Source organism: Cajanus cajan, chromosome 6 (assembly GCF_000230855.2).
Source record: "Cajanus cajan strain Asha chromosome 6, NIPB_CcT2T_4, whole genome shotgun sequence".
In the NCBI taxonomy this organism is placed as follows: domain Eukaryota; kingdom Viridiplantae; phylum Streptophyta; class Magnoliopsida; order Fabales; family Fabaceae; genus Cajanus; species Cajanus cajan.
In genome coordinates, this window is record NC_138522.1 from 12,416,800 (window position 1) to 12,441,351 (window position 24,552).

General features: G+C 33.3%; 1 protein-coding gene and 1 long non-coding RNA gene across 3 annotated transcripts in view; both read left to right on the forward strand.

Moving 5' to 3' along the window:
• Positions 1–10,192, forward strand: part of LOC109807632 (pre-mRNA-splicing factor ATP-dependent RNA helicase DEAH1) — a 39,065-nt gene extending 28,873 nt beyond the window's left edge. For both annotated transcript variants that reach the window (XM_083076753.1, XM_083076754.1), the window contains 3 exons: positions 7,828–7,890; positions 7,980–8,052; positions 9,781–10,192. In XM_083076753.1, the coding sequence (XP_082932879.1) occupies positions 7,828–7,890; positions 7,980–8,052; positions 9,781–9,833 (189 nt within the window). In that variant the 3' untranslated portion in view covers positions 9,834–10,192. The remainder of the gene's footprint in view (positions 1–7,827; positions 7,891–7,979; positions 8,053–9,780) is intronic.
• Positions 10,193–14,455: 4,263 nt separating this feature from the next.
• On the forward strand, positions 14,456–19,030 carry LOC145958835 (uncharacterized). Its single transcript, XR_014434394.1, has 3 exons — positions 14,456–16,145; positions 16,232–16,765; positions 16,887–19,030. It is a non-coding gene; the product is annotated as an uncharacterized LOC145958835 (long non-coding RNA).
• Positions 19,031–24,552: the final 5,522 nt, after the last annotated feature.

Consider the following 24,552-nt stretch of genomic DNA (forward strand, 5'->3'; position numbering starts at 1 on the left):
TTGAGTAGAAATTTTGGTAGAGTAATAACACCGTATGGCTGTAAAAAATTGCATTATAAGTGTGGAGGAAGGCTAAGAGCCTAAGCCATCACATTAGCATAAGAAATACACAATATTGAAAATTAAGAAGCTTCCTTAGTAAGTTATTCTAACACCCCCTCAAGCTAGAGCATGCAACTTGTATGAGCCAAGCTTGGAACATAAAAACTGAATGCGAGGTCTCCAACGATTTAGTCATAACATCTGCAAGTTGTTCATTGGAGGTGACAAATTTAGTAACAATTTCCTTAGACAACAAATTTTCTATGACAAAATGACCGTAAATCTCTATATCTTTAGTTCTCTCATGAAATATTGGATTGGCAGCAATGTGGAGTATAGCTTGATTATCACAATTCACAATACAATTTTATTGGATGAACTTCATAGAATTTTAACTCTTGAAGAAGTTTCTTAATCCACATAAGTTCACAAGTAATCAAGGTAATGGCATGATATTCAGCCTCAACATTAAATTGGGCAACAACATTTTGCTTCTTGCTCTTCCAAGATATGAGATTTTCATCTAGGAATACATAGTAGCCAAAAGTGGAACGTTGATCTATAGGAAAACCTGCCCAATCAGCATTGCAATTGCCAAAAATTTGGCTCTCTCTTTTGTTTTCATATGACAATCCTTGTCCTGGAGCCTTTTTGATATGTCTAATAATAGAGTTGAGAGAGAGAAAAAGAGAGTGGAATTGAGAAGATGAAAGAAAGTTTACAATAGGAAAAATATATTTTTCATTAACTGACCAAGAGTAATGCAAGACAGGTTTATATAGAGCCAATTTATATTGGTCTATAATAACAGTAATAAATGTGTTCATATAATTAAGGAGTAAAACTATACTCCAATATCCCCAGCAAGCTCAAGTAGGATGAGGAGACTCGACTGTTTGGAGCTTGGACCGAAGAATGCAGAACTGCGAAGGAGAGAGAGCTTTGGTGAGGACATCAACACATTGATCAATGGCTTGAACATGAACAACTTGAAGACACTTGGCAGCTACTTTTTCTCGAACAAAGAAAAGATCTAATTCCATGTGCTTGGTACGTGCATGAAGAACAGGGTTGCGAGCAAGGGCCATAGTGTTCAAGTTGTCACAGAAGATGATTGGAGTTGAATGATTCACTTTAAGCTCAAAGAGTAACGTTTGTATCCAAGTAACTTCAGTTGTGGAAAGAGCAAGACTTCTATATTCTGCTTCAGTACTCAAACAAGCAATAATAGTTTGCTTTTTGGACCACCAAGACACAAGATTTGTATTGGGAAAAACCCAAGTCCCACATTGACTAGAGATTAGGCAATTGAATAGTATATAAGTGAAAAGCAACCCTCACCTTACAAGCCGGTTTTGTAGGATTGAGTTAGGCTTAATCCACTATTCTAACATGGTATCAGAGCCATTTAGATCCACTTTAAAAATGGGCCACCCTCCATTGATGCATGCCTCATAGGTGTGAGGGGGTGTATTAGGAAAAACCCAAGTTCCGCCAATCCTAGATCATTAAAAAGGGCCGTCAACCATTTATCCATGTACCAAGCCCAATAGTGCTGGACGTGAGAGGGTGTATTGGGAAAAATCCAAGTCCCACATCGATTAGAGATTAGGCAATTGAATAGTATATAAGTGGAAAGCAACCCTCACCTTACAAGTCGGTTTTGTAGGGTTGAGTTAGGCTTAATCCAGTATTCTAACAATTTGGTCCAAGAAAGATGGAAGCACCGGATGTGGATCGCCTATCATCCGGATTAGATGCCCAGTCTGCATCACAATAGGAATGAATGGAAAGAGAGGAGGAGGAAGAAGTTGGTTGCAAACGAAGACCCCAAGAGGTAGTGCCCTTCAGATATCGAAGAATTCGTTTAACAGCAGACCAATGATGTGCAAGAGGATGAGACATGAATTGACAAACTTTGTTTATAGAGAAGATGATTTCGGGTCTTGTGATGGTGGCATATTGTAGGGGCACCAACAACTGAACGATAGAGAGACGCATCCAAGAAGTCTCAGAACTTGCTTTGGATAGTTTGCTGCTAGGAATCATTGGAGAAGCAATAGGTTTCAATGCTTCCATATCAGTGCAGTTTAAGAGGTTTATGATGTATTTGCTTTGAGTGAGGATGAGGGAAGCAGAATATTGAGTTTTGACTTCAATGCCAAGGAAATAATCAAGGTCACCTAGATCTTTGAGAGAGAAGACCGAATGGAGTTGAGAGACAAGTGTATGAAGGATAGTAGAATTATTCCCAAAATGATGATAATGTCATCAACATACACCAAGATGTAGATGACATTGTTGGCATGTGAGTATATGAACAAAGACGGGTCACATTTACTTGCTTGGAAGTTAAACTGCAGTAGAGTTGATTTAAGCTTTTCAAACCAAGCACGGGGTGCTTGTTTGAGCCCATAGATGGCTTTGTGAAGTTTGCAGATGAGATTTTTATCAGAAGCTTCAAATCCTAGGAGTTGGGTCATATACGCTTCCTCTTCAAGAGTGCCATTGAGAAAGACATTATTAAGATCTAGTTGTTGAATAGGTCAATGATGGGTTAAGGCAAGAGTAAGAATGAGCCGAACAGTGACGGGTTTGATAACAGGTGAGAAGGTTTCATGATAGTCAAAACCAAATTGTTGATTAAACCCAACAAGGCGGACTTTGTACTTTTGGACAGTGCCATTAGGATTTTCTTTGACACGGAAGACCCACTTACAACCTATGGCAGTTCGATGCGGTGGGAGAGGAACCAGAGACCAGGTACCATTGTGAAGAAGGGCATTATATTCTGTCTGCATGGCACAGACCAGTTAGGATTAGATAAGGCTTTTTTGGTTGTTTTGGGTTTAACATGAGTTAATAGAAGTGTGGGTTGTAGGCGTGGTTTGACTATTCCATCTTTTGCTCTTGTTGTCATAGGGTGAACATTGTGAGGGTGAATGAATGGAGATGAAGTGGATTCAAGAGTAGGCGATGTGGGAATGGAGAAATTGGATGGAGAGATACTCGTGGCAACAACTCGTGTGGTGGAGGATTTAGAAGGCAAGTTTGGTGAGGTTGCTAACGGGAAAGGCGCAGCTTCCATGGTGGATGGGATTGGGTTAGTGGAAGTGGGACTAGTCTCATGTGAAGACGTTGCTAAGAGGTTGGGTGGGGAGGTTTGAGTGTGGGTTACAGTGAGAGGGGCTTGAATAGAGTTTTGGGAGGTGTGCACAGTGGAAGGAGAGAGGGGATCCTTGTAGGGAAACCGTGTTTCATTAAACACAACATCTTTAGAGATATAGAGACACCCGTCAGTTGCAAGACATTTGTACCCTTTGTGAGAAGTGGAATATCCCAGAAAAACACATTCTTGGGATCAAAATTGAAGTTTCTCTTTGTTGTAGGGTCGAAGATGTGGGAAACAAGAGCAACCAAATACTTTAAGAAAGTGATAATCTGGTGGTTGGTGGTAAAAGTCGGTGATATGGAACAACGTTTTGAATGGAGGAAGAGGGAAGTCGGTTGATAAGATAAACGCGGGTGAGAAAGGCATGGTCCCAGAATTGCATAGGTAATTTAGCCTGAGCTAACAAGGTGAGGCCAAGCTCAACAATGTGTCTATGTTTTTGTTTGACAACCCCATTCTGATGATGGGTGTGTGGACATATGAGACGATGTTGGATGCCAACATCATTGAGAGAGGTTGTAAAGGGGCGCTACTCACCACCCCAATCAGTTTGCAATGCTTTGATCGGGTGGTGGTATTGATCTTTAACCATAGCATGAAACTGCTTGAAGATACCAAGGGTTTGGGCTTTATTTTTGAGAAGGTAGATCCATGTAAAGCGTGTGTAAGCATCAACAAAAGTAAGATAGTATTGATAGCCACACGTAGATGTGGCTGGTGCAGGTCCCCACAAATCGCTGAAAACCAATTCAAACGGTGTATTGTAAACGGTTTTGGATAGATTGGAATGTAATCTATGAGATTTACCAAGATAGCAAGAAGTACAAAAATCTGATTTATTATTGTTCACAAACTGAATGTTGAAGTTTCGAAAAACAAGTTTCATTACATCAGCATTAGCATGACCTAATCTGGAGTGCCAAGTGGCAAAAGAAACAGAATTCTTTGCTGCTGTGTTAATGGAAGAGAATCTGGCAGGTTAAAGATGCTAGACAGGTTGTGTGCTGATGGTGGGGATAAGAGCAGGAAATTGGTACAGGTCATCAGGACCACCCGGGCCTTGAAGAAGAACCTCCTTAGTATCTTGTGATTTGACCAAGCAAACGGAGGGGTGAAATTCAAAGAATACAAAATTATCTTTGGAGAATTGACTAACGCTTATGAGATTTTTGGTGATGGGGCGAACAAATAGGAGATTGTTTAGAGCAAAGTGAAACTTAGGATTGGTTGGAGAGGGAAAAGTGGTAACACCTGGAGAATTAATGTGAAGCCCTTGTCCATTACCAATATGGATCTGATTGGGTCCTTCAAAGGGGGTAAATTGTTGAATATTTTGAGAGACATTGGTGACATGATTTGAAGCACCAGAGTCCGGATACCATGTGTTGTTAGCAGAAGAAGAGGATGAGGCAATCATGGCCTGAGGATACGCCTGGGTAGAGTAAAATGAACATGAGGGGTGGGTTGAGGTCTAGGCCCAAGAATGTCGTTTTGATGGAGTGGAAGAGGAGCGGTTTGATTGTTGTACCAAGAACCTGTATATGCATTTTGGTTGGTAGAGGGGTGTGGGGGTGCATCGAGTGAGGAGGATGGAACAAAGCTCTCATCAAACCTGTAATAATAGGAGGAAGCAATATGTCTATACTGATGGCAGACTTGACATTGGAACCCGGCGAATGTGCCTCTTCCACGACCTGCACGGTTAGAAAAATGGCTACTGCGGAAATTAGTGCGACCACCACGATGGTGAGAAAAAGAAGGCCGATTTTCTTGATGTGCAAGATTTGCTTGTGGGTGCGCGAGATTCATGGCCAAGAAGCAAGTTCTCGACTTCATCTATGGATAGAAGGTCAAAACGGCTACTGATGAGAGACACGGTGGATTCATATTCTTCGAGTAAGCCTTCAAGAATGATATCAAGGTGTTCTTTTGGAGAGACAGAGTTGCCAATGGCAATGAGGGCGTCAACAAGGGTTTGAATCCGAAGCACATAGTCTGAAATTGTCTAAGATTGGTACTACGAAGTTCATTACGAAGTTGTCGGGCTTTAGCATTCATATGAGAGTGAAAGTAGGAGTGTATTTTGTCCCAAAGTTGAAAGGATGTTTTGCAGCCAATAACCCGAGTGAGTATGCCTTTGGACATGGAGGATTGCAGCCAGGAAAGCAACAGTTGATCTTGCTGTTCCCAAGCAAGATAAGGTTCAGAGATGCAGCCAGTATCTCGGTCAGCAAGGGTTAGAAACTTCTGGGGAATTTGCGGGTTTACAAGAAAGTGATGAAGGCAAGTGACCTTTGATGACGGGTTCGACTTGTTGGCACCAAAGAAGGTTATTCTTGGTGTCCAGTTTTTCGGATATGGTGTGGGAGAAGGTAAGAGACGGATGGGAATCAGGTGGAGGGTTCTTGGAAGAAACAATGTTAATGGGTGTAGCGTTGATGGGTGGAGGCGATGGTGGTGGAGATGAATCTGTTAGGGGACTGGAGTCAGCCATGAGCAGGTTGTTGGATGAACAGAAGGAGAGAAGGAGAAGAGGATCGAGAAGCTCTATGATACCATAATAGAATTGAGAGAGAGAAAAAGAGAGAGAGCGAAATTGAGAAGATGAGAGAAAGTTTACAATAGGCAAAATATATTTTTCATTAACTAACTAAAAGTAATGCAAGACAGGTTTATATAGAGCCAATTTATATTGGTCTATAATAATGGTAATAAATGTGTACCTGTAATTAAGGAGTAAAACTATACTCCAATATCTAAGAATGCGTAAAACAACATTCCAATGATCAATATGAGGGGCCTGCATGAATTGACTAATAGCAAAAGAAAGATAAGTCTTGTGATTGTAAGATGAATGAGCTTCTCAACCAATCTTCTATATGTCTTTGTGTCTGTGAATGGTTCACGTTGATCAACCATCAACTTTTGGTTAGGATCCATAGTGCTATCGATGGGCTTGTAATCAACCATGTCAATTTCCTTCAAGATATTAATAGCATATTTCCTTTGTGAAATCATAATGCCCTCCTTTGATTGGGCAACCTCAATACCTAGAAAATATTTCAGATGTCCTTGAAAATGACCAAACAGTGTTTCGTCAACTGAGAGATTGTAGTTGCATCATTCTCTATAATCACTATATCATCAACATAAACAATCACATAAACACACCTCCCAAGTGAAGTGTGACAAAAGAAAATTGAGTGATCTCTTTCTCTGTTTTTTCAAACCAAAATTCTGTACCACACTAAGTTTTTCAAACCAAGCTCGAGGAGATTGTTTGAGACCATAAAGGGACCTTCGCAATTTGCAAACTAAACCAGACTCCCCCTAAGCAACAAATTCAAGAGGTTGCTCCATGTAAATCTCCTCCAGCTCCCCATGAAGAAAGGAATTTTTAATGTCTAATTGGTGGAGAGGCCATTGGCGAATAGCTGTCATAGCAAGAAAGAAACGAACTATAGGAATTTTGGCCACAAGAGAAAAGGTATCACCATAATTTAGGCCATAAATTTAAGTATATCCTTTGGCCACCAATCTAGCTTTGAGCCGATCAACTGTACCATCAGGCCCAACTTTAATGGTGTAGACCCATCTACAACCAACTGGTTGTTTACTCGGAGGAAGTGGAACTAACTCCCATGTACCACTATATTAGACAAATTGGTCATCAATGGATGACGACAAACAGTGGAGATCAACGCTGGACAAAACAGGATTGCAGAGCTGCATCAAATCCGGTTTGATACCAACTTGAATATTGAGATTTACAGTTTTGGGAAAAATCAGTGAGTGTTCCTTCACTAATCTGCTTTTTTGTAAATATATATGTTTTAAATAAATATACAATATAGGCTGAAAAGGCTAATAGCCTAAGCCACACATCAACATCAGAAATACACAATATTAAGAACTAAGAAGCTTCCTTAGTAAGCTATTCTAACAATAAGTAATTTAACACTTGAGATTACGAGAGTTACAATAGCCCACATGAAATCTATACAAAATTTTCAATTTTCATTATTATTTTTTCAACATAATTTTGATACCAAGGCCCCTTGCAAACTTAATCCAAAAGAATCATTGATTTAAAAGAGATGATCAAAATCACCCAAGATTAAAACCCACGAGCACTCAATATTTAAGAATAAAAAGGAAATACAAATTAAATCCAATTGAAAAATCTATCCTTGTAGTTGAATTTGAATCATCAAAATATCAAAATTAACTAATGTGGATGTTCAGTGGAGACATTTTATCTTCATGTTCTACAGGAACAACTTGATTAACATGATGTTTAGTGGAATTGAGTTGAATACCTTCACTGCCTGTAATATTAACCTGGTTGGTGGTTATAGCTGTCATGATCATATCGGATCTATTACTTTTGCTCTGTATGATCTGTGGCTGAGCTCTGGCCTTACTTTTTAAGAGAAATTCTTACAACTTAACCTGTTGAGTGTACTCCATTTTCAGGAAATTTTAAAAGAATCAACCAATTTTATGTTGCTTGAATATGAAGACTTATGAAGTTGGGATTGCTACGCTCTAGTAAAAGATATCCAATTGTTTCTCATTTCATTTTTTGTTTTCTCTTTGTTTACCTTTCATAGGTTCTTCCTAGATGGGTTGTATACCATGAACTAGTACTCACAGCCAAGGAATATATGAGACAGGTATTCCTAACTGTTAACTAAGTCAAATGTTTCATGACTTCTTGCAATGGATATCTGTCAGTAGCTGAAATTGCATACTCAAATTGCAGGTGACAGAATTAAAGCCAGAGTGGTTGGTGGAGATTGCCCCCCACTATTACCAGCTTAAGGATGTTGAAGATTGTATGCTCTCTCTTTCTCTCTTATATTGGCATTATATTTTTGCAAGGAGCCTAACAACATTTCCATTTTAGCTTTAACTTGATTTAAGTTATTAAGATCTATAACTGACCTTTTAATCAAGTTTTTGTTTGTAATAAATATCATAAAGAATCAAGTTGTAGATTGCATGCGAGCAAGGTCTTGTCGTCAGTTTGTGTATGATAATCCCAGATTTTTAAGAATGACTCATTCTAATTTAGGACGCTATACTGTTGATATATATTTGGCCATATAGTATAACTTAAGGTATGTTTTGGAGTTTTCAAGACAGCAGCAGAATGGAGTGGTCTAGAATTACATAAAGTGGAAAGGTAACAGAAATACTAGTTCATTGTTTGGAAGTTTAACAATTGTACTTAACGTAGTGGTATTTTCTTTTTAAGTAATTATAATTCTTTAAGTGAAGAAAAAAAATAATTCTCATCAATAGGAGGAATGAAATGCAATTGTTAAATTTCAACCATAAAATTAAAATTATTTGAAATTTAACAGTTGCATTTCATTCCTCCTATTGATGAGAAATTTTTTTTTCTTCTCTTTGGGTTAAGGAGTTTGATGGCTATAATTATTAATCCTTTGACAACATTTTACTAATCCTCCTGCTCATTTGAAACCGAATGTAAAAATACTATTGAATCTGTTATTGAGTTAGTTACAAAGGATAGAAGTCACCTATTTATAGGAGACTTAACAGACTATGGCCCAGCAGATGTGCTAGGGCCCAAAACACTAACTACAGATCCAAACACAGAAAGAAAAGTTAATTCATTAATGTTCATTTACGAGGCAGGAGTGTTCTCTAATACTATTCTCTAATATTACTAAATGAAAAAAAGTATTAAATGTTTTATGTTTCAAAGATATTGAATGTGTAACTTAATGTTTTATGTTTAGTTAAATCCTGTATTTCTATTCTATTCTCATATTAAATTAATGGATTGAATAATAATTAGATCAAAGGGGTGGTAATGGAGTTTGAAGTTGCAAAGTTCCACCCCTTTAATTATAATTGTTAGGCTTAAATGTTTTTTATCTCTCAAATTTAAAATTGTTATTTTTAATTTCTGTAATTTTTAAAAATCTTATTTTAGTTTCTCAAGTCACTAATAACATATTTGAAAGTGATAGATCAAGATATTTATCATTTATGCATTATCAGTTAGATTGACTGTGATGTTTTCACTAACAGATACCAGTAAGAAGATTAGATTTTTTTAACAAAATTTGAGTGTAGAGATTAAAAAAGATTTTTTTAAAATTACGTGATTTAAAAGAATTAATTTTAAATTTGAGGAACTAAAACCGTATTTAAGCATAATTGTTAAACTTCCAATTTATGAAGTGGATTTTTTTTTACCTTTTTACTTTATTCAATTCTAGACCGCTGTATTCTGTTATATTGCAATGAGTGGTATGTTTGTTTTCTTGTCTTTGGTTTTATGTTTCATTTAATGCTTTAGAAGATAATAGGAAGATTAATAGGAGCATATTGTGGTAGGATGTAGTGTTTCTCGTTTCATTATATATCCCTTTCATAATTAGACTGCTGGTAAGGGTCATTGTTATACCATGAGTTAATTCATTGAAAATGTAAAATCAGTAAATTCAACAATAAGTGGAAAAAAGTGCAGTTGTAATGAACTTCAATTCAATTGATCTAATGAGTTGTTGAATTGAATTTTGTGGCAGCATCTTCGAAGAAATTGCCACGTGGAGCAGGACGTGCACAAGGGGACAGATAGGTGGCACCTCTTTATATATGCTTTGGGTGGAGAAAGTACTTATTTTATTATCTTTACCCTCCTTTACTTGGTGAAATTAGCCATGACTGAAGATATTTGCACCGGTATGGCCTTAGTAGATATTTGACTTTCATGAAAGTCTCTCTCAAAATAGACTAACTGTAAATGGATTTTTGTTCCAAAAATCATTTGGTGTTTCAGGGCAAACATCTTTTGGAAAAACTTGTTCAATTTCTTAATTACTACGGGATCTTGCAATTGTTTTTCTATTTTTTCATATAGTATTTCTTGTTGTAATATAGCAATTTGATTTTGTTTATAAGAAATTCTGATAAGAAAAATTGGTTTTACATTTTTTATCTCTTTGTATCTTCTTGGTCTTATGAACTCAAGAGGTTATCTTTAGTTCTTAAAATGATTTGTTCAAATTATCAAAGTAAAATTGTTTTTTTTTATAACAAATTCCCTTATTGTATATATTGGCATTAGAAAACTTAAATAACATTTTCATATTGGAATTATTAGTCGTAAAAAGCTTTTCTAAGGTTTTTTCATAAAATTGAGTTGGAATTAATCCTTCTCGAATGCAATTCAAATATCCTCCAGAACCAACTAAATCGGTTAAAGTTTTATGAAAACTATTTTCAATTTTTAATGCAACTTTAGTGGAAGATGATTATTCTTCTTTGAATAACATGTGTTTGATATTTGTTAGAAACTTGTACTTTTCTTCATCTGGAATGTTTTCAACCATTTCAAGAGCTAATTTAGTACTAAACTTAATCAAAAAATTTATATGAACGTTCACAATTTTCTTTATTTGAACATTCACATAACTTTTTTTCTTCACTCAAGGTATTCAAAAGATTGATAACATCTTTAAATTCACCATTCCAATAAGAAGAATCTTCAATCATGAGTTTTGCAATTTGTTCTATCAACTCATTACTCATTTAAATTATTAATCTTTTCTCTAACTTGTCAATTTTTATTCATATGGCTAGAATGTCCACACTTGAAACATAGTAAATTAGAAGTTTTATTACTCTTTTTGTAAGGCTTCTTTCAAGGTTTTTTATACTATTTTTTTTTTTAGAATCTTGAGGACTTAATGTAATTAGGGTTGGACTTTTTAAGGCTTTTTCTCTTATCAATAAAAGGAGGGTTAGGTTTCTCATAATCATATTACGCACAAAAGTTTCATAATTCCGTAATTCCTTAAGCTTGACACTTCATAACTATTCTCAACTTTCATGTTATTATAGATGAAAATTTTTGTGTTTTCTATTAAGGATATAATTCTACCATTGGTTAATTTTGCTAGGGCCGTATTGGGGGTATTCTTATTGAATTCTCTTCTTAATCTTGTTGAAAATAAACTTGGGGGAGTCTTACCATGAATTTTTCTTTCCAAAATAGTTGCTTGCAATCCTTACAAGTGAGAACCATAACCATGAAATTATCACTATACCACCTCAAATTTTAGGGTTAGGCTTTTTAGGTTATGTAACAAGATGGGATTTCTTTCTTGAAAATATTCGTATCTCCAATGAAATTCTGGATAATAGCTTGAATGAAATATTTATATCTACCATTATGGATATTTGGGTTTCTCTATCTATTTTTACATAAGTGGTAATATAGAAGCATCATTCAGTGGTCACGTAATGATTCCACCATCTTTTAAGAACATTGGTAAATCTTGAAATTATGAGCTTAACGTTAATGTCCGTGGTATTCTTAATTCTATTGGTTGAGGTTGCCATAGTCATTTCATTGGTTTTTCTATTGATTTGATGGTCGGTAAAGTCATTTATGTTCCATTATATAATTCTTGCTCCTCCTAAATAAATGGGATTATCTAATTCACATTCTTCAAACTAGATATTTGGAAAAGGTTGACCTTTTATAAAAGTTTCTAGTAGTAGGTTGAGGGGTAAACATATGTCTTCTTTCATGAGCTATCTTATACATGTTGTCATTGAATTGTCCTTATAATTGACCTATGGTTGCAGTTTCCATTTCTTCACTAAGGTCTTCTTGAATGGTATTAACCTTAGAGATATTTAACTTATCAAGTTTTTTTTAATTGATTTCTTGTAAAAACAAATTCAATTTCTTTTCCAAGTTTTAAGTTTTCAAGATTTTTAGAAAAATCTTGTTTAATCTCTTATTTATTATTATTAACAACTTCATTAGCAACTTGATGTAGCAAAGAATTTGTGTAATTAAGCTATGAATGTGTATTTTGAATGTCTTTTAATTTGATTTTATCTTCTCGTTTTTAGAAATTATTTTGAAAGACAAAGCTATAACTTCTTTATTTTCTATATTATGAAATTTTATTTCTTCCAAATGGGAAATTATACGTATAACTTCCTCTTTCGGAGTTTTCCAAATTTACTTTGAAGTTTTCAAAATATTAATACTCAACTTATTCAAACATTTTTGTCCAAACCATTCAAAATAAGGTATAGTTTTGCATATACTTCTAATTCTTCATAGTAACATTTTTGAAAATTACCAAGTTCTTGTGAAAATGTTTTAAAAAATCATCCACATTTTTCTTTATCTTTTTCATCAATAAATTCTTTCTTCAAAAACATCTTTATCAATTTGAAAAGCTTTAATCATGTTCGATTGACTGAATTCTGAAAAAGTTGAAGAATTTTGATTTTTAATTTTTTTAATCTTATATTCAAGAGTTGGTATGGATGGAGCTGAGGTCATGCCTTTCAAGGATAACCCTTAGTTAACAGAAACACTAGATCTAGGTATTTTTAAGGGAGATCTAGCACTATGGTAATAAGATAATCTTGAAAAATTAATTATTCTAAAAGGAGCAAAGGAAACTTCAATTGCTCCTAATTAGTATTCTGCAATGTTTTCTAACTTATGATTCTTAGGGATTTATGGAGATAAGAGATCTTCTAATCTCTATTTAAGTCCATTAGTAATCTCGTCATGTTTTAAGATAATTGGGACTAGAGCATTAATTTTTTCTAGGTTGTAAATTAACAAGGTAGTTTTATCTCTAGGAGACATAGTTAATGTTTTAAGAGACATAGTTAATGAAATTCATAAAATAAATTAAAATATGGTCAAATATAATTTAGTTAATAATTTTAAAAAAATAAAACGTCAAAAATAGTGGTGCTATGGTCTATAGCGGCACTATGTCGCTATAGCCCATAGCGCCACTTATTTAAAAATTAAAATACATAAAAAATATATATATAACATAAAGAAAAAACAGAAAACATAAATATATAAATATAGATTTATATGAATTTCATAAAATAAATTATAATGTAGAAAAAATTAATTTAGTTATTAATTTAAAAAAAATAAAACGTCAAAAATAGTGGCGCTATGACCTATAGCGATACTGTATCGCTATAGCTCATAGCGACACTAGTGGTGGTTGAAAATAATTGATGATGTTAGCCACGTGTCAAATTATCGCGGAATTAATCAATAATAATTTGACACGTGACGTTAAACAGTAAAATTAAATAAAAAAAATTTACCCTTATATAAGGGATTTTAACCTGCTGGTCCCCATTTCCTTTCACCCAAGCCTCCGAGAATCATCATAATCAGTAAGCTATTTTATTTTTCTGTGTTCAATTTAATTATAATTTATTTTGTTATTTTTAAATTGTTTGTAACTTTTATATATTTTAATTATTTCAGGTTATTTCTGTTTTTTTGATATCTACAGAGGTATTTTCTGTTTGAGGTATTTTCTATTTTTCTAGTTTCTGTAATTTAATTAATTATATTTAATTTTTTAGTTTGTGTAATTTAATTAGTTATATTATATAATTTTTTCTGTAATTATTTTAAAGTCGTTATGAGCTATATCATTTTAAATAAATTATATAAAAACTGACTTTATTTAAATTTTAGATTTTATAATTTGATTCTGTGTAATTATTTAATTATAAGTTTTTTTTTTATTGTGAAGTCACTGTAGCCCATACCATTTTAAATAATTTATTTTAAAAAAATATTTCTTTTAAATTTTAAATTTATTGAATTTAATTCTGTGTAAATTATATAATTATATTTATATTTTTTTCTGTAATAATTCTAAAGTTGTTATAGGTTATATCATTTTGATTTATTTATTTAATATATAAATTAATTTAAATTGTTTGTTTTTTAAATTGATTCTATATAATTTAGTTATATTTATATAATGTTTTTAATTTTCTGTAATGATTTTTAACTCGTTATAAATTAATTTAACAAATAACTGTATTCAAAAAAATTATTTAAAAAATAAATTTATTTAAATTTAAAATTGATTTAATTTGATTCTGTGTAATTATTTAGTTATAAGTATTTTTTTTTTGTAATGATTGAGAAGTCGCTATAGGCTATACCATTTTAAATAATTTATTTTAAAAAATATTTATTTAAATTTTAAATTTACTTAATTTAATTCTATGTAATTTATTTAGTTATATTTTTTTTCCTATAATGATTCTAAAGTTGTTATAGGCTATATCATTTTCATTTATTTATTTAAGATATAAATTTATTTAAATTGTTTAATTTTTAATTTGATTCTGTATAATTTAGTTATATTTATATAGTTTTTAATTATATATATAATTTGTTTTAAGGTTGTTTGTGTTATATTACAATTTTTTATATTAGTTTATTTATATTTTATATAATGTATGAAATAATGTGTTGTTATATTTTGTTATAAATGACATCATCTTCTACAGCTATGCGTGTGACATGTGGACCCATTAAGGATGATTTATTGACATTGCAAAATATACATGTTTCACAACATGTTTGAAATAGAGAAGATGATAAGAGATTAATAGCACGATGTGCTGCTCCAACGTGCAATGGAATTGAGGGAGTTTCACATCAAATAGTTCCATTATTAGACCAAGCAGGATTTGGATGGATTGCTCGTTTGAGTTATATCAAAGTTAGTCCTGATTTGTTAACTGCTTTGGTAGAACGATGGAGACCAGAAACACACACATTTCACATGTCATTTGGAGAATGCACAATTACTCTTCAAGATGTTGGTATGCTTGTTGGTCTTCCAATTGACGGTGAACCAGTGTTAACTTGAGGTAGTGCTAATATATTGGGATTAGGTACTAAAATAACTTTACTTTAAGTTAATTTTTTTGTTAGACTAATTGTTTTTTATAATATTAATAATCGGTAAAGAATTTGTTTTATTTTATGCAGCTCATGATTTTTTAGGGGTTGTTCCACCTCAGTCATAAATTAAAGGACATCGCGTTAAGTTATCTTGGTTGGCAACAAACTTTAATGACATTGCAGATGACATGAATGATCTACATCAGTTGCTTCTTTATGCTAGAGCTTGGATACTACGTTTTCTAGGAGAACTTCTTGTTCCTAATAGATCTTCAAGCTATGTCTCATTAAGGTAGTTGGCGTTTTTAGGTGACTTTCAAACTATTAAGACATATGCATGGGGTGCAATTGTGCTTGGATGTTTGTATCGCAATTTATGCACCTCTACTGATTACAAAACGCCTAGTTGTGGTGGGTTTACACTTTTATTGCAGTTTTGTGCATGGGAACGATTCCCAAGCATTCTCTCTTCACCATTCCCACCTATTCTTCCAGGCAGTCCTATTGGTTTAAGGTATGATCAAATTTAAATATTAACATTTATATAATTATTCAATAAATTTTAGAGAATTTAATTGTTTACATTTTGATTTCAAGTGGTCCAACATAGCCACTAAAATAAGTATGAGCGATGATATTAAATTTTATCGCAAATTCTTTGACCGTTTGACAAGAAAATATGTAAGTAATTCAAATTTTAGGGGTTTTAAAAATTCATTATCTAACTTATTAGTATTTTAATATAAACTAATTAAAAAATTGTATTTACAGATTATTTAGCAACCATATCTGCCTTTTGAACATATGCCCGAGGACTGCACACAAGGGATTTGTATTTGGGATTCTGTAATCCCGTTACTTTCTCTGTGTATTTGTGAATGGCATCAGCCAGATAGGGTGATAAGGCAATATGGTTGCTAACAACCAATTCCAAATCCTCCAATGACTCCTGCTCATGTGCATGCGTTGACCCTGCGGGGAAAGACTAATGATGATTGGACTACAATATTAAGTCCAACACTTGAGCATTGGGCCAATCGATATGCATACCACTTTACACCTACTCCTCCACAGGTTGGACTATTTGGTCCAAATTCTGAATACATGAGGTGGTATCGCATAAAGGGGAAGTTGTACATTGATCCCGATGAAGTTAAAGACTCAATTATGGTATGTGCATATTACAACTCTTATTTTAATATATTATTTTGTTAAATTATAAAGTTATAAACTTATATGATTTCTTCTATATGTAGGGAGACGTAACAGAATGCTTGGCATACTTGACATCTCCTCATGGCAGCGCAGACTTTTCAGTGGAATTAGTCATAGAGCAAACTAATTGATTATTATCGATATCTGATGACTATGTTGCATGCTTCGTTGAGCTAGCTGAGGAAGCACCCCCTCCCTCTGATTCATATGACTTGGGGACTTTCAATGTTCCTCCACAGTCTAGGGAGGCTGCAAGATTATCTCGACGAAGAACGGAAATTGAGGCGATGGATCACATGTACCCTATTTGCTAGACAGAGCAGCAGGGTTATATTATATTCCTTCTCAAGAGCCCAATTATCCATCGTAATCCCAATATACATATTGGTACACACCACCACGCCCACCAGGTTTTGAGACATCAGTTTCGATGACAACAACACATATCTGTGAGTCACTTGGTTTAGACTCATCACCGAAACCCGTTATATCATCAGAAATGATGGATCATATTTTTGGAGAATCCCCTTTACTAACTCCACAACCAAGTCTACCACAGGATGCCACACAACAGAGTTAGGAAGCACCTTTTTATATTCCATATGATCATGATTATATCATATTTTAGTATTTTGTTATTCTTTTCTTCTTATAATTATTATGAATATTTATAATGTGTTAAATTTGACGTTGCAGGTGTTGATTTGCATCCATAATTTTCTGCGGAGGCTAGTCATCCACCATCACAGCCAGAACAATTACGTGTTCGAAGAAATCCTCAAAGGGCTGCAAGGGAAAGACCACGACGGTGTATTCTAATTCCTGGTATTGTTAGAGGGCATCACCATGACGACCAGCGACAAGCAGAAGATTATGAGGAATATCAGGAAGACGATGATCAATAAGCATTGTATAATTATGAATAGACAATAATAATTACATTATCTTTTACAATGTCCATCATGAATACACATTAGTAATTATATTATCTTTAAAAAATGCTAAACATCCTCAAAACTTATAGACTGATTATTAGACTTAGACGGACAATTGCGCCTGTTGTGACCTTCTTGTTTGCATATGCTATATTTTGGTTGTCGTTGTGAGCTTTCAACCCAATCCATTTCGTTTCTAATTCTTGTGGATTTTGCTCTCCCTTTCCCGCGCACAGATGTTGGATCTAGGACAAGTATCCAATCCTCATTATTCGGAGGGATTAAGTCTTCATTTTTTATTGGTTCCCACGGACCAGAGTACGCTTTTAAAACATAATCATTGGTATAAACAAGATCTATAAACTGGTAGTAATCAATGCTAACAATACCACATACAGTTATAACATGAGAACAAGGATAATGAAATGTTGTAAACTTTCTACATTGATAGTATCATTCCTTTAAATTTACTACCCATTTTATCCCTCCTGTTTGTGTTATTGGATCAAATGTCTCTTCAACCTCAAATTTTGAAGATTGAATGTCATATCTACAAACTTGGTGGGAACAAGCCTCTTCTTGATTTTTTTGCAAAGCTTCAACCAACTTTGAAACGAAAACTTTTCCAGATGAAACATCGGCTAAAGCACGACTACCATAATTACTAAAATACTCAACACACCTGGTATAAGTCGACCGAACTAATGCAGTGATAGGGAGATTTTTACAATCCTTTAAATTCTTGTTAACACATTCAGACAAATTTGTTGTCATGTGACCATATCTTCGACCATCTGCATCATATGTCATGCTCCATTTGTCTTTTGATATCCCTCCTATCCACCTTTCAACATCAGGGCTAGATTCACAAAACTTTTGCAAATTGCGATAAAAAATGTGTTTACACGGTATATACCCTACATACAAATTATAAATAATGCATAATAAAAATTTTGAAATGATTCAAAAATTTAAAATAACAATACGTACCTAACTTCACAAGCTTTTGTTTTAGTTTCACATCCTTTAATTGAGTATTAAAATTACTTGCAATGTGCCTAGTGCAGTACTTGTGATATGTATTTGGCAGTCTCTAACCAATTGCCTCATTGTAAAATGGCCGATTTAATGCTACGATGTCGATCAGATATTAAACATATTCCTTCTTTATTTGTAACATGTAACAGCAAATGAGACAAGAACCAAGACCATGCAAGTAATGTTTCTCCTTCAACCATAGTAAATGCAAGAGGAAGAACGTTGTTATTACCATCTTGTGTTGTAGCAATAAGCAATGTACCTCGGTACTTGCCATATAGATGAGTGCCATCAACTTGTATCAAGGGTTTACAAAAATTAAAGACATCACAACACGGCTTGAATGTCCAAAATAATCTGTGAAATTGACGGTAACCATGATCACAATGATTACCAACAAAAAACTCATCATGACATAGATCATAAAATGACCCTGGAGCAATTTCTTTCATGTATTAGAGCCATCGAGGTAAATAAGCATACGATTCTTCCCAATCTCCAAAAATGTTAACAATTGCTTTTTGTTTCGCCATCCAAGCCTTTCTATAAGATATTTTAAACTCAATTTGAGATGTTATTTTCTCTTGGATAAGGCTAATCTTGATTGTTGGATCTTAGTTAACCATTCCTAAATATTAAATATTAGTAATCAGTAAGATAAATTATTATTAATATAAACTATAAACTTTGCAGAACTTACGTTGTATAAATGATGTAATTAACTCAGAATCTAACTTAGCATGATCTTGTGACAAAGACATGTTCAAACACGTATGACGTCCACCCCACGGAGTCACTTTCCACTTATCAGTATTCTTTGACTCAATGGTACCATCCACATCCATCATGTGCATTTGGACATTGTAACACCCCAGTTTTTATTTCACTTTTTATTTATTTATTTTAATTGAGGGTATTTTGGTAAATTTATAAAGGTGATATGGGTGATTTAATAGCTTGGAATGGGCTGTTCCAAAATCGGAACGGGTCGTTCCAAACTACTAGTGAAAGTGTGAGTTAGTAGCCCAGAACGCGCCGTTCTCAAATTAGAACGGGTCGTTCCGGACTATTAATTTTGCCTTTAACCCTAAATGGGAATGAGCTTGGAATGGGGCGTTATTAAAATTATGGCTGTTGTGAGTAATTAATGCACACCAGAAAGGACCGTTCTGGTTTTGGAACGGGCCGTTCTAGATGTGATTTTTAGCCATGTTTTAAGGGTCCGGAACGGGCCATTCTGGATTTGGAACGGGTCGTTCCGGTGTAGAAAGCCTATAAATAGAGTTGTTTGCCACTCCCAAAAAGCACACCTCTCATTTCTGATTTCTTTTCTTCTGCTCTCTCTCTTCTTTCCTCTACTTTCTGCTTTAGACCGAGGGGAACCCAGCGAGGGAGATCAACCAGATCTAGTGTAGATTTAACTTCTACATATCTAGATTCAGCTTCTACATATCCAGGTACGGGGGAAAAAGTGATTATTTATATGTGGAGTTACATGAGGGAATTGGGTAGAAGAAGAGCCTTAGGATTATGAGTAATTTTATAATTATTTCTGTTTGAAGAATTATTGGCATTATTTGATTCTGTATATATTTAGGACAACAAATATATGATTTGTTTGTAAAAATGATGCTCTAAGAGAGAGAACGAAATTATAGAAAAGTGTCTGTAGGTGAGGTTTTGGAAAAATTGGATTATTTCTGTTTGAGGAATTAATTATACCATTAGATTCCGTATGTGTTGAGGATTAGAAATATATATTGAAATTGTAAGAATGATGATGTGGGAGAGAGAACGAAATTGTAGAAAAGTGTCTATGAGCTAAGTTTTGAAACAATTGGGGGTTTTCCTGTTTATGTTGAAATTATATTAAATTGTTAATTCTATTGATTATTATATTGATTTATTAATATCATTGTTATATTATTTGATAAAAATTGATGATTTAGATGTGAATTGCTTGATATATATGAAACCCATTATTTTGGACCTATTTTATGTGTGTATGGAATTGAGTTATGAGATGAGATGTTGTATGGATGTGAATATGATTATGATTGTGGTTCATCACACTAATGACTAGGGATGGCACGGCCCCTGGGTAAGTGATGCTACAGGGAGGGCGTGATCCTGACATGGTGTGGGATGAGTAAGACAGTTAACACGTATCACTTATGTTAAATATGGTAGCCGTGGCACAAGGTTAATTGTAAGAGATTGTGTGAATTGTTATGTGATTGTGGTTCCTCACATCAATGACCAGGGATGACACGATCCCTGGGTAAGTGATGCTACAGGGAGGGCATGACCCTGGCATGGTATGGGATGAGTGAGGCAATTAACCCGTGTCACTTATGTCAGTTGTGGCGTGGCCTTGGTATAGTGTTAATTGTAAAATTGTGTGAATTATGAATGTGAAAATGATAAATTACAAGATTTGAGATGAATGGGTGTGATTTCGAATTATGAAGTGAAAACGATGCATGATTGATAGAGTTATGATATATAGAAATGCTTGTAAATATTTCCTAATGTAATGAGATTACATTATTATGTGTTTTTATGTACTTTACATATGAATGTTTTCTTTTCTCACCGTACAAATTGTGGATGTTTTAGGTGAGGAAGATCTGGCTACGAGTGGTATCTAGAATGTCAACGGTTGAATTGTCGGGATGCTCTAATATTGTGATATCTGGGCAAAGGATTTCTAGAATATAGGTTTTTATATGGATTTGGAATTGTAAATGTTATTTTTGAAAACAATTTGAAAACTTTTGCGTTTCATTTTTATTATTGTGGTTATTGAAGGATAATTTTGAAGATTCTCATGTGAACCCTTTTACCAAAATTGAAAATTTTATTTATAAGTTTCTATTACTACAATATATATGTTGGGGTAGTAAGGGTGTCACAGACATCTAACAACCAACTTGGTTTTTTTCGACTCAACCACATAAAAACTTTGATGCATTCTCATTGCATTTTGCTTTACTGCATTTTTAACCGCATCTTTATTCTCAAACTCCGACTCCACATATATATCTTGGCCAATTGACCAAGTATTACGCAGATCCATCCCTGAGATATCTTCTTCATTTGGATGATTCCAATTGATGTTAGTGTAGTGCGGTAAATTACCCCAAAATTGACTTCCACCTATTTTAATAATAATGAGTTTCGTAATTTCAATAAAATCAATTTCAACAATTTATTTTAAACAAATAAAAAATTATTGACAAATTTAATTTTCAGATGTTACCTTCAGTAGATGGATAAATTGAAATTGGTTTAACCATTGGATTATTAACAATAACATCCGGCTCCATCTCATTATCAAATGGTTCACAATCATCAATTTCATTTTCATTGGATTCATCAATGCTTTCATATGATAATTAAACATGATAGTCTTCATCTGCTTCGTCATCTTCATCTTCATCTCTGTCTCTTGTGATCAAAGGTGATCGTTCAATTGACAAATTTTCTAATGAAAAAGTTGAAGATTCTTGCATACCAATTTCAGCATATAATTCCATTATTGACATCACATTCTGGCTCTGAAATGCTTCTATCATGCATTGTACATCATCATTGTCACTCAATTCCAATGAAGAATATATGTTGTTATCATCTTGTGAAACTAAAAATCTATAACTTACAGATAATATCACTTGATTTGACTTAAGACCAAATTTATTGTGAATCCTTCTCTTTAATATATCCAAAGTTATACCTCGTTTAATATACATTCCTTTTCTTGATCCATCAAATGTTACACCTTCAGAACCTTCATACATCTTTCCAGTGTAAATATAAGCAATAATTTGATCCATAATATCTGGAAAAAGAAAAAATAGTACAAATAGCTACAATTTATATTTTAAGAACAATAAAATTTTACTCACAAATTTCAATCAGAACAAAACGCAACTCGTACAAGGGATATATATATGATTTCAAATGATGATTTAAAATGTGAACAAAATGTGACTGGCGTGAGGGGTATATATACTGTAATAGGCGTTATGGGCCATAGCGACATCATATTTTTTTAATTTTCTAATATAAATTTTATACTTATTTCTGTATATATTTTTTTTCTATTTATTAAAAAATTCTTCAAAACATGAAAATATATTAAATATGAAATGGTGAAAAAATATTTAATAAAATATATATTATAATTATTTTATATAGCATAAGTAAATAATTTTTTTTAAAAAAAAAGACAATAACATTGCTATAGCCTATAGCGATATTGTGTCGCTATAGATCATAGCGCCACTTTCTTAACTATTTAATACATAAAAACAAAATAAATTAACTGAACCATAAATATATAAAATAAAATTTATATTAAACAAATATATAAATAAATAAATTATAATAAAATAAAATAAAATATAAATATTTATCAAATAAAAATAAAGCAAAAATGGTGTCGTTGCCCATAGCGACACCTATTTTTATTTTTTTATCTTTTTATTTTAATTACGCTTTTTGGGCCCAATTTTTTTTAAGTAACATATAAAAAATTATTAATACACTTAAACAATAACTTTTCTTTAAACTACACAATTAATTATTTTTAATTAAATTTATTAACAAATTACTGAAAATATATATTTAATTATATTAAACAAAATATTGAAAATTTAAATTTAATTAAATTTTTTTATTTCTATACTTATTTAATTAAAAATATAAAAATTAAGTTTTTAAATGAAATGTTAATATTTAAAAAATAAATAATAAATGGTGTCGCTGCCCATAGCGATACCTATTTTTCCAGTTTTCTCATTTTTATTTTATTTACTTATGTTTTTCCCAGATTTTTAAAATTTAAGATATTATAATATAATTTTATTTAAATTATTTAGTTTGTGGACTTTTAATTAAAAATATAAAAATTAAAAATTAAAAATAAAACGTGATTATTTGAATAAAAAATAAATACAAAATGCGTGGCGCTATGGCCTATAGTGACACCATGTCGCTATGGCGCATAGCGCCTCTTTTAAAAAGTACATATCATTTAATTTAAAATTACATTTTTTAAAAAACTTAATTCTATTTTTACAAATATATAATAAATAATGCACTTTATTATTTTTATTTTACATTTCTATTAATTTCATTTTTTTTTATTTTTTTCTTACACAGTGTCGCTATGTGTTACATTGTTTTTGTTAGTCTATCAAGTGATCTGGCCCAGCCTATAACGACACTGATGTGGCTCATTCCAGCCCAACCTAAGCAAAAAAAAAAAATTTGTCACGTGTCATCGGTGTTGCTATGGCTCATAGCCACACCGTTGTAAACAACCCAAAATGTGTAATTAGTTACAAAACAGCCCCATTTGCGTAAACTATTTTTAGAACAACCCCACTATGATCAAAAAGCCTCACATCCAATAGACGAGATAACGACCCGACTGGTCACTACACACCACCCAACAGCACGACATGCACATAGAAAAGAACAAGTATATACATATAATGTCTAGAATATATATATATATATATATATATATATATATATATACACACACAAGGTCCAATCTGAGCTACATCAGGATATACAAATACAGCCCAAATGGCCAAACTAGTGGCCAAAACATGAGAATATCAACAAAATAATGCTCCATCTACTAGCTGCAAACTTGCCTCAACTCACCAACCTAACCCTGTTCTGCTCCCATACATAGTATGATCATCGCAGTCCAAACATATGGAAACAATAAAGGGTAAGCTAGTGAAAAGAATCAGCATATAAAACATATTTAAATAATATGAACCGCTACAGCTATCAACACATCATCAGCATACAACTCATCAGCTATACAACATACACAACATTAAGCACACAATGCGTCGTCACACATATCAGCTCGGAGATCTCCTACAACAGCTCAACCTTACGCCCTACAACAGCTCATCTTGACGGCCTACAACAGCTCATATCAGCATACAACACAGCACAACAATTCATCAATAGCGAAATTGGCTTACAACACAGCTCATCTCGACAACATACATCTATAACATCTTAACATCATTATTCAGCATAATCATCTAGTCAACACAATATATTTATCAATTACATCTCAACTCAACAATTACAGCAAAATTCAACAACTATCAGCATATAATTCAACATCAGTGTACGCGCCCGGCGCACTCATGGTCGCGCCTGGCGTGGCACAACCAGAGAGTACCAGGAAACCAACGTGCCCGGCACAATTCCTATTGCGCCAGGTGTGAGGGAAGGCAGAGACCTCACGAGGTCTCATGAGCCCGACGGACTAATCCCGTGCTCGGTGCAGGAAAGTAGAGACCTCCCTAGGGTCTCACGCCCGGTGCAATACAAATTGCGCCCGGTGCCAC